Source organism: Glycine max, chromosome 16 (genome assembly GCF_000004515.6).
Source record: "Glycine max cultivar Williams 82 chromosome 16, Glycine_max_v4.0, whole genome shotgun sequence".
NCBI lineage: Eukaryota > Viridiplantae > Streptophyta > Magnoliopsida > Fabales > Fabaceae > Glycine > Glycine max.
Window position 1 is genome coordinate 30,225,990 of NC_038252.2, and position 18,261 is coordinate 30,244,250.

At 31.7% G+C, this 18,261-nt stretch overlaps 1 protein-coding gene across 2 annotated transcripts; it reads left to right on the forward strand.

The window, feature by feature from the left end:
- Positions 1 to 11,708: 11,708 nt before the first annotated feature.
- Positions 11,709 to 13,766, forward strand: LOC100786579 (UPF0496 protein At2g18630). Of its 2 annotated transcripts, none has more exons than XM_014769178.3 (2): positions 11,709 to 12,076; positions 12,183 to 13,766. In XM_014769178.3, exon 2 carries the CDS (start codon positions 12,379 to 12,381, stop codon positions 13,507 to 13,509), a length of 1,131 nt encoding a protein of 376 aa, XP_014624664.1. In that variant the 5' UTR covers positions 11,709 to 12,076; positions 12,183 to 12,378; the 3' UTR covers positions 13,510 to 13,766. The 2 variants fall into 2 exon arrangements, with proteins under 2 accessions (XP_014624664.1, XP_014624665.1); XM_014769179.3 differs by having other exon boundaries at positions 12,247 to 13,766.
- Positions 13,767 to 18,261: the final 4,495 nt, after the last annotated feature.

The window sequence follows — 18,261 nt, forward strand, 5'->3', positions numbered from 1 at the left end:
TCTCCATCCCCAAACTTTGGTTGCTGCCTGGCACTTGGAAGGGTTGTAGAGGGCCAACAATAAAGCAATTTGTCACCACATTTCTCAGAATATTATAAAACTGGGGTCTTATGTTTTGAGATGCTGACATTCAACTTAAATTATGTCTTCTATCTTGAATGTTAAGATTAATGGTACCTAACCTTTCTTTCAGTGCATTTAAAAAGTATCTTCTGTGTCCTTTTTTATATTATATGATAGTCTGATTCATTGTTCACTGGAGCTTGGTATTTTATTTATTTTTTTCTTTCTTCTTTTGATATGCGAATGACTCATTGCATTAAGGGGAAGTACATGCTAACACACATCCATCATGGACCCCATAAGCAATCTCGATAAGCATCTTTTACCGTCTCATTTGTAATCAAAGCACCTTACACATGCTAGGACAATCAATCACTTGCTGCAACTGCAAAGTCACCTCCAAAGGCGATTCCATTGTATTAGGAAAATTTAAAAGAGTGAGATAGCTTTCACCTTTCAAGTCAATTTTATAAAATTGAATTAGGTTAAAATTTATATTCTAAAAGGTTTAAATATTTACTACTTACAATTCATTTTTGATCATTTATATATCTGTTTTTTTTTTATCTTTCATAGTAATACATGTAGTTAATCTTATTTCATTAAGTAATGACGTCACTAATAGATTGTGATGTCATCAAGTCTAATAACTTAAATCGTATTAAAATTGAAGGCATGTCATTATTTATTATTTAATTCATCTTTAAAATCCACATCGTCCTCACCGCCACAAGCACCAGCACCATCCTCATCGCCTCTCGATGTCACCGCACACCATCGCATTCAGCGGCACTTCGGGACCCCAGTTTGCCTTCTAATACTCCTCATCCTCAACCCCTATCTTAGTTCGCCTTCTAAGCCTCCAAAATCGAAATCACAATCTCCCAATGTTGTTATTGGAAGAACACGGGAACTGAATCAAACACTCGAAAGGGTCTTGTCGAAGGACTCGAGCACCGCTTAAGTGGTGCGCTCGCGTCGAAAGCGGAAAATGTTTGCCACAAGTCGACGAGAGAAATGGTGGCATTTAGGAAGTCGAGTAGGGCCTTTTCGATGTTGTCGAGGTGGGAAGAGGAGTGGAGGTAGTAGGAAATGTCGCCATTTTGGAGGTGTTTGAGGGAAATGAGGTGGGGCCCAACGACATCGGTGTATTGTGATGGGGCAGTGTTTTCCCAGCGAGAGGTTTGGCCGGTGGGAAAGGTAGGCATAAGGAGAGTTCGTCGCGGGTGAAGCTGAGAGGGGCCTATGGGGAAGGTGAGCGGTGTTGAGTGGCGGGCTTGGGTTTGTGGAGTTGGGGGTGTTGAGGGAGGAAGAGGAAGGCAATGCGAGAAAGAAAGAAAAAATAATGAAAAAGAAAAATAATTTAAATAATAAAAAGTGATGTTAGTTATTAGACTTATCATTAAGTTAAAACATAAAAAAAATGTAACCAAAAGTGAATTCATAACAAAATGTAACCTAAAGTGAATTATAGGTAATAAATTAAAAATAATTTATTTTTAAAATATAATAAACATATTTAAGCCTTCTAAATAAGTATTTGAATTTATTCTAGAGATTCATTAAACGAGTCACTAGTTTATATGACATGAGAGGGTATACGGAAAGAAGAAAAATTCTCACATTAGACGTAACAATGTTACATGGGTGAATCAAAGAGAAACACAAAATTCAATACCAATTTTATATAAGCCTGTCATCCCACGATCTAGTCATGCCCCTATGATGTGATCCTTACTAGGAGTGGATCGCTTGATACACACAGAGTTTGGATGACATCACTTCCAAAAATGAAAGATAAGTCAGAGTAGACGCCACAAGAATTTACTAAGTCTCAAATTGATTCAATAAGGAACTTAGAGAGAAACTTTCACAAAATATTCGCAAAATGCCAAAGTACCTCTATTGAAAACGAGTTCAATACATATAATATATCTAAAGTGTAGCTCGAAAGACACCAATTTTATTTAATTAAAAATTAAAACAAAAAATAGAAAAAAATTTGACATTAACCTTCAAATTAATTTGGACCAAAATGATAATGAAAAAATAGAAATAAAAATAAAAAAAATATTTTGCATGAGTCTTCAAATTAATTTGAACCTTCAGTAATAATCAAAATTCTTGATAATGTCTTTAGATCATCATCCTTTTTCACTTGAATTTTGTTAAATATAATTGATATCATTTGTTAAAGATATCCTTTAACTCTTTGATCTAACTCTTCATCATGAATTCATATATTTAGACAATTTTAGGATTCTCATTATTATCCCTACCCATGTAACTACAAAACATCTATTCTCTCCAAATAATATGATCATGAAATTTTAAAGTAGATAAAGGAATGACTACCATAAATCGGACAACTTCAAATAGAAGGAAAATATATCAATCAGCTGCAGCACCCTCTCCATCGAGTGGCTCTGACACAAGGGCTTGCTGATGCAACACTGATTAGTGTTGCCATGACACATGTCAATAGAGAATTTGATGACTGCATTATTCTCCTGATTTATTTTACCAATAATATCTTGTTAAAAGCTTGAAAACTCCGAAAACCCCATAACAAGTTAACAACCTTCATTTTGGATTTTAGTCACCCATCTTAGCTACCTTGTCAAAATGTATTTATAATAATAGCCTCAATACGGTCTCACATGTAATACATGTAGGAAGAGACAGGGTCATCGCTTTGTTGAGGACCTCCACACAACGTGCCTTTTGAATTTCATCACATTCGTGGAAATCCCATGATGGCTAAATTATAAATTTAGTCTTTTATTTATTTTGATTTTCTTATAATTTAATTTATGAATTTAATTTCTTAATTTTTTTAATCTCGTTATTTCAGTTTTTAACTTCGAATTTGGACATTGACGATTAATGGTTTATGTTGACAGTCAAGTGTCATGTTTTTATTGGACGTTAATTGTCACGTGTCACATTTTTATTGGATGTTCATTTAATTAGGTGCACGAAATTAACTTTTAATAAAAATGTGACACATCCTAGTAAAAATACGACTAAACAATTAACAATCAACATTTAATTTCAAAATTAAAGAAAAAAATGAAAAATTAAATTTATAAATTAAATTATAATAAGATTAAAATTAAAATGTGATAAATAAAGGAATTAAATTTGAAATTTAGCTTCCCATGATATATATTTAAAGTGGATCTACTGATGTGGACAACTGTAGTGTCCAATCTCGAGTAGATGATGCGTTTCTTGTCACGTGGAACATTTTGTTTTGACCAAAGAACTTTTATTTCTAAAAATTGACATGTTCACGTGAAGCACGTTGAAAAATTGACATGAAAACTATATATCCATCTCAGGCTAAAAAAAAGACTTGTACAAGACTATACTATTGGCACAAAAATTAATAAGTGGGGTGTATGTGGGGCAGCTCTTGCAATCTGTATACCATTTATTCTACCACGAAACTGTTCATTTATACTACAAAGCTAAAGAAACTCAGCACACGACAAGGACAAATAAGGGTAAGTTGACACTAGATTCACTACCCCTTTATCCCGTGTGTGACAAATTTCTCTTTTTGATAACCATTTCTGAGTTTGACCATAGAGACAGAGGTCACTTATTCAATTTAGACAGTAGAAGAATTTTAATATGCATCACCATGTATATTGGTGCATTGGCTTATGTACCACGACTAAAGATCGTTGATGTAATGCTAAAATAACTTGGAAGGGTTGGTGTCTACTTAGAACTTTTTTCTGTGTTAGAAGGTGAATCAACTTTTTGATAAGAGTTGTTGTCTACTTAATTTGCAAGGTGTTGGTGTCTACTTAGTGCTTTTTCTAAGTGTTGAAAGCACCATTTTGATATTGACCAAATTTCAATATCGAAAGATAGTGTTATTTAAAATCTAAAATTGACTGAAGTCTTGTTCACATTATAATGAAAATTTCAAAAAAGAATCAATTCGAGATTGAAATCAACACTAGGAAGCCAAGCATGATGAAGAGAAAGGTGATTGAGTGTCAAGAAAAGGAAGAATTCAAAACAAGAGTTCGAGAATTCCAGTTATAAAGCAGTTTTTAGCCTTTATTGATGCGTTGCACTTCTACTATATTTTTTCTATTTTTGATAAATGTTAGCAACACATTATAACAAAAATTTCAAAACTATAAAATAATGAGTGGAACTCATTAAATAAGATATGAGACCTACACAAATTTTGTGATTTTTAATAAATTTTAATTAATAAAAAGTTATATATTTAAAATAGTGTGTTTATAGCTCTCCACTTTATCTTTAACTGTTTGTAAAGAATTCTGAAATTAACTTGAAAGATGTTAAATAGTTTGTCTCACAAATTATGATGGTGAGTGTTTATTTGATCAATTCATCTGAATGTTTCTCTGAAGCTGGCTTTCAAGCATTAAATTGACAAAGCTCTTTGGATCACGGTGTTCAGTTAGAGTTTTCAAAAGATCTAGTGTAGTGGATGCGTTATTGGGGACAATCAATACACCTTTCTTTAATCCTATCTATATGTATATTCGAAGGTGCTTCTTTTTGCTGTTTAATTTTCAGCAAAGAAGGAAGGAATAGTCAGCCATATTATTGGAGGGTGATCAAGCAATCAGACTGGTCTTTAACTTTTGGTTACACATTTTCTTAGAAGATGCCTTCACATCAATTATTTATCTTTTGAGATTTTGCAATATTGTATAATAATCATATAAAACCCTTCCATGTACATGACTGCTTATTTTGAGTGTGTGTGGTAAAACACTCCGAAGCTTGTAAGCTCTCTTGACTAGTTATAAACTAGCTTGACCAAATTTATCAGATTCTTTTAAGCAAAGTGATCGCTTGAGATTTTCTATCTTAAAAACGAGTTTGTTCTTCCTGCTATTTCAATTTAATTCACATCAGATACACCACAGGTGGACCAGACTATTATCAGATGTTGCAAAGCAAGGAATATCAAATTGGTTAGTTCTAAATTGTATTTTATAAATTTAGTGCAGCTTAGTTTTCCAGATAAATAAAGCAAGATCGTCAATTAATTGACTTTAGTCTAAATCAATTCTACATGTTTTACCAAGGGAGCTTTAGAGTATGTTTGGAAAACGTTGAGATACATTTAAAATATCCATTCAATACCAATGACACGAAGTTTTCCTTCTCCGTTTGATGCTTTGAAACGTGTGAACGTCCATTTGCAGCATTTCACGACTTTGAAGGTTTTTTCACTTGATGTTGTTGTAAAGTATTGTTAGGCAAAAGGATTTTGTCTTTCAAGAATGAAGTTAAGAAACTGATACCTGACTGACTCTCCAGTAGTAGTGGTAACCTTGTGCCTTTGGATGCTGTTATTTATTCTTCTTCCCTAAACTTTGGTTGCTGCATATATGGCACTTGGAAGGGTTGTAATGGGGCCAACTATAAAGCACTCTGTTGTCATATTCCTCAGAAATCAGAATATTATGAAATTCGGGTCATATATTTTGAGATGCTGACATTAATTCATCTTGATTCTTAAATTTTGTCTTCAATCTTGAATGTTAAGATTAATAGTACCTTACATGCAATGCAATTGGTGGAACTTTATACGAATGTTAAACAGGAACAACTTCTTGTTTTCTGATAATAGTTTCCTCTATCTCTCTAATTTCATTGAATCAGCGTCTAGTTTCTGCATATACATGGAGTGCTATGCATTCCTAACCTTTATTTTTAAAAAATCAGCATGTAAGATATAGTGCTGCTTAGTTCTATAATTTTTTTTAGATTCAATTTTGTTTTTAGTTTCTAAACTAGTTAACTGGTCTGGTCTCCGAACTAATTTTCCTTTTGATTTTTGGTCCTAAGTTTTTTGTTAAATGATGCTGTGAGAGTGATTTGTGGAAAAAATTCTGGCGACTTATAACCGCCATAACTTGCCTGGTGGAAACATTAAAATGACAGAAGCTGCTTTGCTTTTGATTTCAAGCACACCCTCCTTAAACTCCAATTCGAAATCACAATATTTTACTTCATCAGACAAAACCATATCAGCATCAGAATAAAAACCAATATATGAATAAAAAAGAAAATTTGTTTGTAGAAAATGGAGAGATGAAAAAAGGAGGAACAACCGGACAACGTAGAGAAAAAGAGATCGTTGTTCTTCACACTCTTACATTTTGTAGATCAGATTCAAACATTCCGAATTCCTAGATCTATTCCCGCATTCCAATTTTTTATTTGCTATTTAAATTTCGAGTTTCCAAAGATTGATTGGCGCCGCCATCCTCTCTGAAGGTGGGTTTTGTGAGTTTGGTCCTAATTTAGGGTATGCATAATTACCCTAAATTTGAAGTTAGTCGGCGATATCAACACAGAGCAGCATGAATTGAAATAGTGAGAAATATAAACAGAGAGACAAGGCTGGGTAGTAGGTACTGATATGATTAGAGTTGTTGGGTATGTTTGATATGGGGCATGGGGAGAACAATGAAGATGGGAACTTGGACGATGTTGAAGAAGAAGGAATTGGTGGAGCGGAAACAGGAACAGAACGATTCCCAAAATGTTGCAGGCAAAACGATGTCGTAGATAACAAAAAACCGCAATGCCAAGAACAACATGCGCAGAGCTAAAAAGAGAAATAGGAGGAAGGGTTCAGGAACAATCGGTGCCGTCGACACAAGTTTTAACTTTTAAACCCTCTTCCTTATTTCAAAGCATTTTTTCTTTTCTTTTGTTTTGTTTTTTTTTTTATTTATTGTTTATCGTCTGGGCCTAGGGAGATAGAATAAAGGTTACATTATGTTCACGAGACTTCAACTACTCCTGTGAAATGAATGCGACATATGTTCAAATTGCAAGACGACATATGGCCATATGGGTAAATTTTAAAAAATAAGGTTGAGATATGACCATACGGGTACAATGATGTAAAATTTTAAAAAATAAGGTTAAATTATTTATTTGATGATTATAATTTTATGATTTTTTATGTTTTCAGTTTTTATAGTTTGAAAGTAATTTTTTTAATTTTTATTATTAAAATATGAATAATATTATCAATTATAATTATCTATAAAAATATTAACAAATGATTCATAGTTAATCTATCGTACAATAATTTGTAATAAAAAAATAATTGATCATTTATAATCAATTTATAATTAATTATTTTTATATTTTTTATAGTAAAGATTAAAAGGTAATTAAAATATAAATTATAAAAATTAAAAATATCATTCTCAAACTATAAAAATTAAAAGAGAATTAAAATACAAATTATAAGAATTAAAAAGATAAGAATACAAGGACCAAATTATTTAACCCAAATAGTTCAGTGCATTTTAATGTTTTCACCTAGCAATTTATGACTGTTACAGGCAGTCAGAATTGTTTTTCCACAAATTATCCTTTAACAGAAAAACTTAACCACAGGGATCAAAAGCCAAACGAAAAAATAATTTGGGGACCAAGACAGCGAGCTTTTTGTGGGTAAGGTGATGGATGAGCTTTTTTAATTTGGGCCTTCGTACAGCTTTGCAAAGGCAATTGATTCATGCACCTCCCAAGAGATTTGAACAAACACAAATACCCCTACCTCTCCCAAGCAAGTCCCAATCATGGAAAGCAAGGTACAAAACCTGACCCTATCATGAAAAGGTCATTTTAGATTACACTATTTTTTAACACTTCCGAAAAGGTTTTTCTAAAAATATATCTGTTTACTTCCAAACCAACCTTTTCGGAAGTAAAATATATCTAGAAAGGTTTTCCTATAATATTTTTTTTTTTACATTTTTGGAAAGATCTTTCCAAAAATAAAAAAACTACTTCTAGAACTTTTCTAGAAATATAAAAATATACTTTTAAAAAGATATTTATGGAATATACTCTTTTCTTTAACTTCTAGAAAGACTTTTCAAGTATAAAAATATACTCATGGAAAGATTTTTCTGGAATACATTATTTTTTTTTTGCATTTTCTGGAAAGGTTGTTCTGCAAAGATGTCTAAAAAAAATAAATGCTCAACCTCCTCCTTGCACGTTGCTTAGGACCTCACAGCAAACCCATCCTTGGCGCCGCATTGCAAGACTTTTCTTGACCTTGTGGAGGAGACAACATCATATGTGCTACGCTGCACTACTAGTCATCTGCAACGCGCCGCACTACCACTCATCATCTGCATTGCACTGCCCCCCTATCATTCGCGTTGCACCGTACTGCCACCCATCATAATAAGTGAAGAGAGCGAATCGACTTGCATGCTTCTGCGTGTAGATCTCCTCAGTGTGCTGCACCACCACCTTTTATGTTGTGGATGGTTTCTTTGTGTTAAATTTTTGTATGTCGATGACGGTGGTTTCACCGCGGACAAAGGCTTCATCGGAGGGAGTGTGTCAGTGGAGGGGGTTGGTGCAAGGGGGGAATTCTGGTGAGGGTATATATATATACATATATACATCGAGTCGATTTATGAGATGAACTATATATATTAATGAACTCAATTTTTAGTATAAATTGAGTTTTAAATTATTTTCAAGTTCGTTTGATTTATTGCTCATTCTTGTTCATTTATATCATTACATTAAAAAAATTGAAGGTGCTAATCTTATGTACAAACACTAATATATAAGTAATTTTTAAAAAAATTCATGTCTCCCCCTACTTCAAGTATGTTTCGTCACTATTTAAATATGTTTTTAATTTCTTTGAGTTGTTGTTTCTTTTATAGTTCTTTAAATTTGTAATTATTTTTTTAGTTCCTTAAAATCAAGTGTGTTTGGACACAGAATTTTAACTGAGGAAAGTAATTTATCAGAAAATTTGAATTTTTGTAATTTAGAATTTATTGTTTGAATGTTTTTTATGAAGAATTTAAAATTTTAGAATTTTAAAACAGAATTTTAAATAACTAAAAATCTGAAATTTCAATTTTCTTTTAAAATGTGAGAAATTAAAATTCTCTTTTTACAGTCTTTTTCAAGAAATACCGTCTTAGCTCCATAAATATCGATCGAGTGTGAGCATACAGAAACAAATATAACTAACACACCAACCATATCTTCTCTTTTTCTCATCTTGATAATTTTAATTTTTTTTATTCAAACACAAAATTTTGAAAATAAAAGAATTTCAATTGAAATATTTCAAATGCTTAGAATTTAAAATTTCTCAGAATTTTAAATTTCTTCATCCAAACACACTCAATGTTATTTTTAGTCATTCTACATATGGAGTCAAATATGAAATAAGATATTCGTAATTTGAGATAATTTTTTATTGTTAGAATTTGACTTTTTATTTTATAGTTTGAAGTACAATTTTTTTGACAGTTTAAAATTGTCATAATCAAATCAATAAAAAATTAAAATGATATTTAAAGTAGTTAATAAGTTTTTTTTTACTTAGTTGATTTGGTTAGTTTGTATTTTATTTTTATATATAATTACTTAATCAGGTCGGATCAAGTTTTGTTTTGGTTGAAACTCATAAACTTGTTATTTAATCCAATTAATAATTAAATTCTAAAAAAAAAAGTCAACTTAATGCAATGATCTAACCTAGCTTGTTGAAATGTAGTTGGATTGGGCGGAAAGGATTCACATGTTAATTTTGACTTGTTTATATCCTTACTCAAACTTATAATCAATTCCATGATGAATCCAATGGATTGAAGTTGGTGGTGATATTTCATGACCCCTTTAGAAAATCAAATGTGTTAATAACAATGTTACAAAACAAATTTAAATAAATGTTGTATTGTGTATTAAAATTAATTTATATTTTTTAAAAAAAAATTAATTTAAAAAGAGTTTATACTATGTATCCACCACATGCTCCGGGTGTTTAAGTAAGACTTGAATTTGAAACAATTGGTTAAATTAGAACAATCAATACTAATTAATTCACACACTTAATAATTAATTTGTAATTAAATTATAAAAAATATTTACATTATATCACCATTAAACTATTAATTTGTTAATGGTTGAAATCTAAAAGTCGTTTGATCGTCTGATTCTGTATATTCATCAATCATATCCACCACATGCTCCAGGTGTTTAAGTAAGACTTGAATTTGAAACAATTGGTTAAATTAGAACAATCAATACTAATTAATTCACACACTTAATAATTAATTTATAATTAAATTATAAAAAATATTTTACATTATACCACCATTAAACTCTTAATTTGTTAATGGTTGAAATCTAAAAATCGTTTGATCGTCTGATTCTGTATATTCATCAATCATATCCACCACATGCTCCAGATGTTTGAGTAAGACTTGAATTTGAAACAATTGGTTAAATTAGAACAATCAATACTAATTAATTCACACACTTAATAATTAATTTGTAATTAAATTATAAAAAATATTTTACATTATATCACCATTGAAATCTAAAAGTCGTTTGATGGTCATTCTGTATATTCATCAATCATACGTGTGTAAATGGTTGATTCAGTGGCAATTTGAATCGGTCATGTGAACACAGGAAACATCTCCGAGGATTCCACCTTGGTTCAACTTTCATTACATTTCATTTATATTTCCAGGTAGAAAAAGTCTACCGTTGAACTTTGACTTTGACCAGGAAAATATATTCAAGGAACAAGAGAAAAGTTATGAAAGCATAAATAAGATCAAATTAAAACTATATATGTGTAGTACGATAAAAATAAATTTAAATAATATTTTTTTATCTACTTGCATTGTTCATATGAAAGTGTTAAATTTATATATGTGCTTGAATTAATACACGAAAATATTATGATAATGAAATATGAATTCATACAATTTTTCAACTTTAAATAAGCTTATTTATATTTATATTTTGTATTTAAAAACTTTAAATGAAATATAAATTTTCAAATGACCATTACTAATCACAAGGTAAAGTGAGTTGTTATTGAGTAAAGCTAAAGAAAGAAGTTATCTTTTGTTATTTTTTCAAAGAAACATAAAAGGGGATAAAAAACTTGTTTTAAAACTTAAAATATGCTTAAAATTATATAATAAAAAATTTAATTAAAATATACTAATAAAATTAAAAATATTATTTTTTTAGTGTATAATAATAATAATGAAATTTGAACATGAGATTTCATACAAATTATCTCAACATTTCTCAACTAAATCGATCTTAATAGGTTAAATTCTTATTTAGCTATAAATTATTATATAATTCAAAGAATTTAATTGAAATGTATTAAATGTATGAGGGGTTTTTTATACTATTGTTTAGTTATCAATTGTAGTAAATTTATTATCTTTTGAAATAATTAATTACAAATTTATATTTAGAATAATTTTTAATTAATTGGTTATGTAAACTTTTTTATCTTAACAATAAATAAAAATTTAAATTTAATTAATAATAATTAAATAATATAATAGTAATTTTAAAAATCACATTTAAAGTAATTTTAAATTACTTGATAATATAAAAATCTTTGCAATAATAATATTAATATATTAAAATTAAAGTCTAATAAAAACACTAATTTAGTCAAACTCACATGATATTCTTTTCAGTCAATTTTATACTCAATATTTTGAAAAATAGTAATGAATTCATTATTCTGCACCCAAAAAAGAAAACCAATATATTAAAAAAGAGGAAGTATTAAAAACAAAAATACCCATATTCATAATTTTATCTTCAATTGTCCCCCAAAAACACTTCTGCCACACAACACAACACTGCATAAGATTCAAAGACCATGCCGTTTCATTCTGGATTTCCTTCCTCCTTCCCTTGTTTGCTTTGACTTTCTCCATCAAAGTTTGCAACTTTGCAAGCCACTGAAGCAACCTTGGTTCTCAATCCAAGACACAATCTTCACATCTAAATAGCACTTCTTCCTCTTCAAAATCAAAGCTTGAGTTGAAGCAATAAGTTTCTGAAGAGTATCACAATTTTTCCTCAATTGGGCATCAGTCTCTATTTCTGCTCTTGGGGGAAGGAATCAGAATGAGTGGCACCAACTTAGTCTTAAACTTCAGCTGAATCTCAGGTAACCAACCATAAAAATTGCAACTTTCATTTGGGTGTTCATAGTTTGTAGTCAATTCAACTGGATCTAACCTAAGTCAACGCATCTTTTTTTCTCATTCCTCTAGCTATCCATGAATCCAGTTGAGCACAATCTTGTTAAATTCTGAAATTTACTAATTTTGGGCACAGTTGCTGAGGCTTAGGACTAATTGTGATTGATTGGTGTGAAAAGGAGGAAAGGAAAGAGTGACTTTTTTTTTAATATTTTGGATCCTAAATTTTAGAAGCTGCATTTGATCTTTGTATTTCGGAGCTATCAAGATGGGAGGGCAATCCAGCAAGATGTTTAGTGTTGAATCCCCAACACCAATTAAAATGGGTACTCATTCTCTGTATGCTGCTGACTTGAGCTCCTATGAAGCTGCATGTGTTAAAGATCCAAACTTGCAATCCTTTGATGTGAGCATTCAGGAGCATACCAATAGGGTGATTAGTTCCCTAGCTCATGGGGTTGAGGTTAGATCCTTATCTTTTGATTCACTGAGAGAAATGACTGATAGTCTTCTTGAGATGAACCAGGAAGTAGTCAAAGTTATTTTGGATTGCAAGAAAGATATATGGGGCAACTCAGAATTGTTCTCCTTGGTGAATGATTACTTTAATAATAGCCTCCAAACATTGGAGTTCTGTAACTCACTTGAGAAATGCTTGAGGAGGGCACGCGAAAACCAGATGATAGTCAAGTCAGTGGTTACCTACTTTGAGGAAGAGGGGCAAAATGGGGCTGACGGGGTGACTTATGTGAAGACATTGCAAGAGCTTAAGAAGTTTAAGGATGCCAGGGACCCCTTTACTGAAGAGTTTTATTTGTTGTTTCAATCAGTTTACGCGCAGCAGGCATCAATGTTGCAGAAATTGCAAATCAGGAAGAGAAAGCTCGATAAGAAATTGAAATCCCTCAAGACATGGAAGAGAGTGTCAAATGTCATTTTTGTGGCTGCTTTTGTTTCTGTGTTGATTTTCTCAGTTGTGGCGGCTTCTGTTGCGGCGCCACCGGTTGTGACAGCCTTGGCTGCTGCATTGGCTGTTCCTATAGGGTCAGTAGGAAAATGGTGCAACTCTCTCTTCAAGCGCTATGAGAAAGCTCTAAAGGGACAGCGGGAAGTGATCAGCTCAATGCAGATTGGTACTTTCATTTCATTGAAGGACTTAGACAACATTCGAGTGCTTGTCAACAAATTGGAGGGAGTTCTAGAATCATTATTGCAGAATGCTGATTTTGCCATTAAAAATGAGGATGTTATGAAGTTTGCAATCGACGAGATTAAGAAAAAAATAGAAGCATTTTCAGAGACTATGGAGAATTTAAGTACTCATGCGGATAAATGCTGTCGACAGATAAGGAGAGCAAGGACTGTGGTTATACAAAATATAATTAAAAAACCTGAGTGAGATCCCTTTGGAATGTTTCATTGATTACTTACACTTTCTCTTGCTGGCATCTTCCTTTGCTTCAAATAGGTAGAATACTTCAGTAAGCTGCTTGCTTATAAAGATAAATGAATATAGAACTTGGGCAGAACATTGCTGTACTTTCTATGTATAGATATTTGGATTACAGATGATTACAAATATGTCTGTTGCTTAGTTGTTTCTGCTTACTCTTTTGCCTGATGCAATTGAACATCATTGGCTAAATAATAATAAAATCATGGCAAGCTCACAGAACAAAGTATAGGACTGTTGATTATGAACGAAGTGTAAGTGCAGCCTTACTTTAAGGTTGGGATAAATCTAACGGAGCAGCTTCATGATTAGGAGATGGATAAGCTGTGAAGTGCGAACACCTCTCTTGTTTGAAGTGTCGTTGTATTGGACATGTTTTTAATACCGACACTTATTCAACACTGCTTATTATATGTTTGTTTTAAAAATTATTTTTTACTAGATTAAACACTTAAGTTATCACCTTGACACAATTAATACACTTAAAAATACACAAAAGGTTGATTTAAAAATATGAATATACTATCAATTTAAATATTTTGTTATATGTTTCTGATATTTCATTTAATCATAATATATTTGTTTGTGTATATGTGGTGTTTCTATGTTCTATATTTTAAACATTAGTCGTGTCTATCTGATGTTCGTGTCAGAATCTATGCTTTATAGTGGACAAGTATCAATTTCAAAAAGTTAGAGTATGAGATGAGAACAAAATGAAAATTTACCCCATAATTTGTTGATATATAGCAAACTAGTTTTGATTGTTTGATATCTACATTATCAAGTGTAGCTGTGCAACATGTAAATACTGTTTAGAGCAACCATTTGATTTTCAGTTTCTATTTCGGAATACGGATGTGGAATAACTGCTTGCTTGTATGATTATGATATATACAATTCTAGGGGTAAACTCTTGCATTAAGAGGATAGTTGTTATGGCTGACGGTTGTCAACACCAAAATTTGTATCATTATATTAGAAAAAGCTTAACTATTAATTTGATCTCTAAATTATTTTAAATTCATTAATTTGGTTCTCATATTTTTAAAGCTCCAATTTGGTGTTTCAATTCTTAAAAGTGCATCAATTTAGTCCTTTTTTCATTCAATTCTGTTGACGTTGTCAGGATTGCAAAAGGAAGCACTATTCACCATCATCGGACTGTCACTCCTTCCTCCTTAAACATCACCATAGCTGCCAACACCACCATACCCACCCAGATTTGGCAAACCACTATTCACCATCACCACGCACGGCTCTAACATTTTTGGGCTTGGTGGAGGTGGATTTGGTCGTTGTAATGGTGTTTGGCTCGTTAATGGTGGATTTTGTGATGGCGGAGGGTGGAGACATTGCGACAACTCATAGTTCTAGTGGTGCCATGGTTGCATGCATGTAGGTGAGGGAGATAGAGCGACGAGCAACATGGGTGTTTGGAGTGGAGGTGGTGCGTGGTGCAGAGCTGGTGGCTTGGGGTGTGCGGTTGAGGCTTAATGAGGTCGGTGGCATGCCGGATCTAGGATTAAATTTTAAAAATTGGAGAATTAAATTAAACCTTTTAAAAATCTGAGAACTAAATTAACACATTTAAAATGATTAGGGAACAAAATTAATAATTAACTCTTAAAATAAAATAAAAATGAACAAAACGGAAAATAAAAAAACTGTAACAAAAATATACTTCAATAAAAGCCCCAAATTTGAAATCCACTATCAAGTTAGACCAATTTCTTTTTTAAATCCTTTCGAACCTAAAATCCAACATTCATTTTTTCTCGTCACCCTACTTCACCTTCGATCAAAGCTTCTTCTAGTTTCCCTCCTTTTTTAGAGATTTTCGTCGTGCCACCACATGAAGAAATATCGCTTTCTATAACAGGGCAGTGGCCAGAAACTTTGGAATCGAATAAAATTATTAAAATATTTAATAAACGAGAAGGATGAGAGACAAAAAGAATGACAGTACTAGAAACTTTTGAAGAGAAAATATTGAAAGTTGAAGTTTAATGAAATTATATATAAAAAAATGAACTGTTATCATACTATGCTTCCTTTGCAATTATGTCTTGTTAATTACTTATGTTAACTTTTTATTTATTTCTTTTTCGATGTGAGGGAAATAATAGACACCACGAAGAAAGAAAACAAACTACTCTCAAATGAACAACACCTATAGCATCTACAAAAACTAGTGGTGATAACTGAACCTCCCATTGCCAATTCTTATAGGATTGAATCTTCCTAATGAGAAGAGCATGAGGATGAAATGCATTGTCATTATGCTGTATGAGCTGCAAAGCCATTTTAGAGTCGGACTCACAAATCAAACTTCTAATGCCTTTGTCCTCAGCAACCTTTAACCCATGATAAAGTGCAAATTGTTCAGCAATCTGTATGAATTTGGTTTATAGTAAACCAAGATGTCCAAGGTTTATCATTAAGATGAGCCATGGGATCCGGTTTCCACTATTCCAACCAGGAACTTGGAGTTTAAACTTGGATGTTTGTGTAGCCGATGACATGTTAATAGAGAAGAGGTGGAAAAAGATTGCCACATCACCCATGGAGGTCCAAACCAATCAAAATTAGTTTTCATCTTAACTCCACCAGAGCCACCAGACTCAACCCAGAATGCAAGGGCATTAGGTCATTTCCAACTAAGCTACAATGGGCGCAATTGGACAAGACTTGAGGAAGTGTGTCATTTCAGTGTACAATTTCAGTTTTCAAATTTCAACCTTGAGCACAAGATTGATTTTTAGAAGGGGTGTATTGTTAGGATACAAGGAGAAGAAAAAATTAGTTAAGATGGTTAGACTATTAATGAGCTAGTAAGTTAGTTAAAGGGTTGATTATATATATGTGTGTGTGTGCGTGTATATGTATATATATGTAAGGGAAGAAGGATATGACAGAGGCAGATTTGTATAAATTAAGCATTAATTCTTTGTGAAGGGAGAAATTATTTGTGAAGAAATTCTTTTACAATCAAGAAATTTCATCTTTCTTCTTTTCTTCTATTTTCTAATTTGGGTTCCTAATAGGAGGTGTGATTTCAACTAGCTATTTGTCCTTAACCCATTTACCAGTAACACATTAGAAAAATATGTGCATATAAGTTTTTGTTCAAATTAATGGTAAATTGGTCACCAGGGATATTATGCAGTGTAGTTATGGTTGTTAGCTTTAGCTATTTTTTACTTTGTGTTATAAGTTGGTAGCAGTTAGTTTTCTATTGATTAGATTCTGTTGGAGTCAATTATGCAGCAACTATGTAGCAGATAATGTGTATAAATAGATGACAATATGATTCACACAATAAGAGAAAATTTATTTTTCAGTCTTCACATATTCTGGTTTGTTAGAAGGGTCATGAGGAAATAATGATTGAATGTCTATCATCATTATAAAATGCTAATATTGTACTGTCGAATTCAATTGCTAAGTTTAAGGGCTGTTATCTGAAACCTCAAATAAAGCATAGACATAAAGCTTTTTGCTAGACTTATTACTTGGCCTTAACTGTCCAACTCTGTTCATCGATAGAAGATTTCTTCTTAAAGTATACATTAGTCGTTGATGTACCAGATGTATTTTTTACTTTATTCTTAGTTAGTGATAGTTAGTCACTAGTCTATTCAGACTAACTTTAAGGTAGACTTAGTTAATCAGTGTAGTAACTATGGTTAGGTGCTACTGTGTAACTATGAAGTGTGAACACCTCTCTTATTTGAAGTGTTGCCGTATCAGACACATTTTTGATACTGACACTAACATTGCCACTCAAGATTATTAGAATTGAGATCCAATACAAAAATATCCATATTCACAGGTTTCGAGTTTCATGTACATTAACCCCTGTAATTGCAAGTGCACAAGCACTAAAATCAAAGTGTGAAGGTTCAAAACCACTCCAACAGCCAGTTTCCTCCAAGCTGCTGCTTGAAGAGTAGTTAACTCTCTTGCCAGCCGACCTTATCCAAGTGTACTTGCACCACACACAATCTCTACAAATAGAACCAATTGATGCAATATCTCTTGGAGTGAAGCACACAAGTATCTTGAGAGACAATACCTCATCAGTTAATTGCAACATCTTAGGAATATTATATTACATTTACCAGTGGAAGAAGCTATGCAGGTTGCAAGAGAGAAAAGCCATATGAAAAGGAACATCTTCAATATTTTGTTGGAACTTATTTAGGATTTACAAATAGAATATTTTTAATTATGTATTTGGATATTATGTTGTCATATAAATATGGAAAAGGGAGAATCAGAATACTAGTTTTCAAAATCATTTGCACAATTTTTGCCAAACATACCTTGTAACCTTTCAAATTCCTTAAACTTTTTTACTGATATGATTGTAAACTTTAGGATGCTTATACATAAATAACTATTTTTGTATTACATGTATCAATGACCTTGCTATTATTAAAAAGGAAATGAAAAAAAAAATCAATTTTGTATTTAGAGGTTCATCGTATATATTTTCAATTAAAATTAAGATGGTCATATGCTTTACTATTTTATTAGAGATACAAAATATATGGTTATCTTTGGATTTCAACATGGTTAATTCAATAATCGCTTTTGGTGAAATTCCTTACTATTCTCCCAATGAAAAACTACTATTATTGTTTGTCTTAAGTATATAAAAGTGAAATCACTACTACAAAAAAACCTTCAACA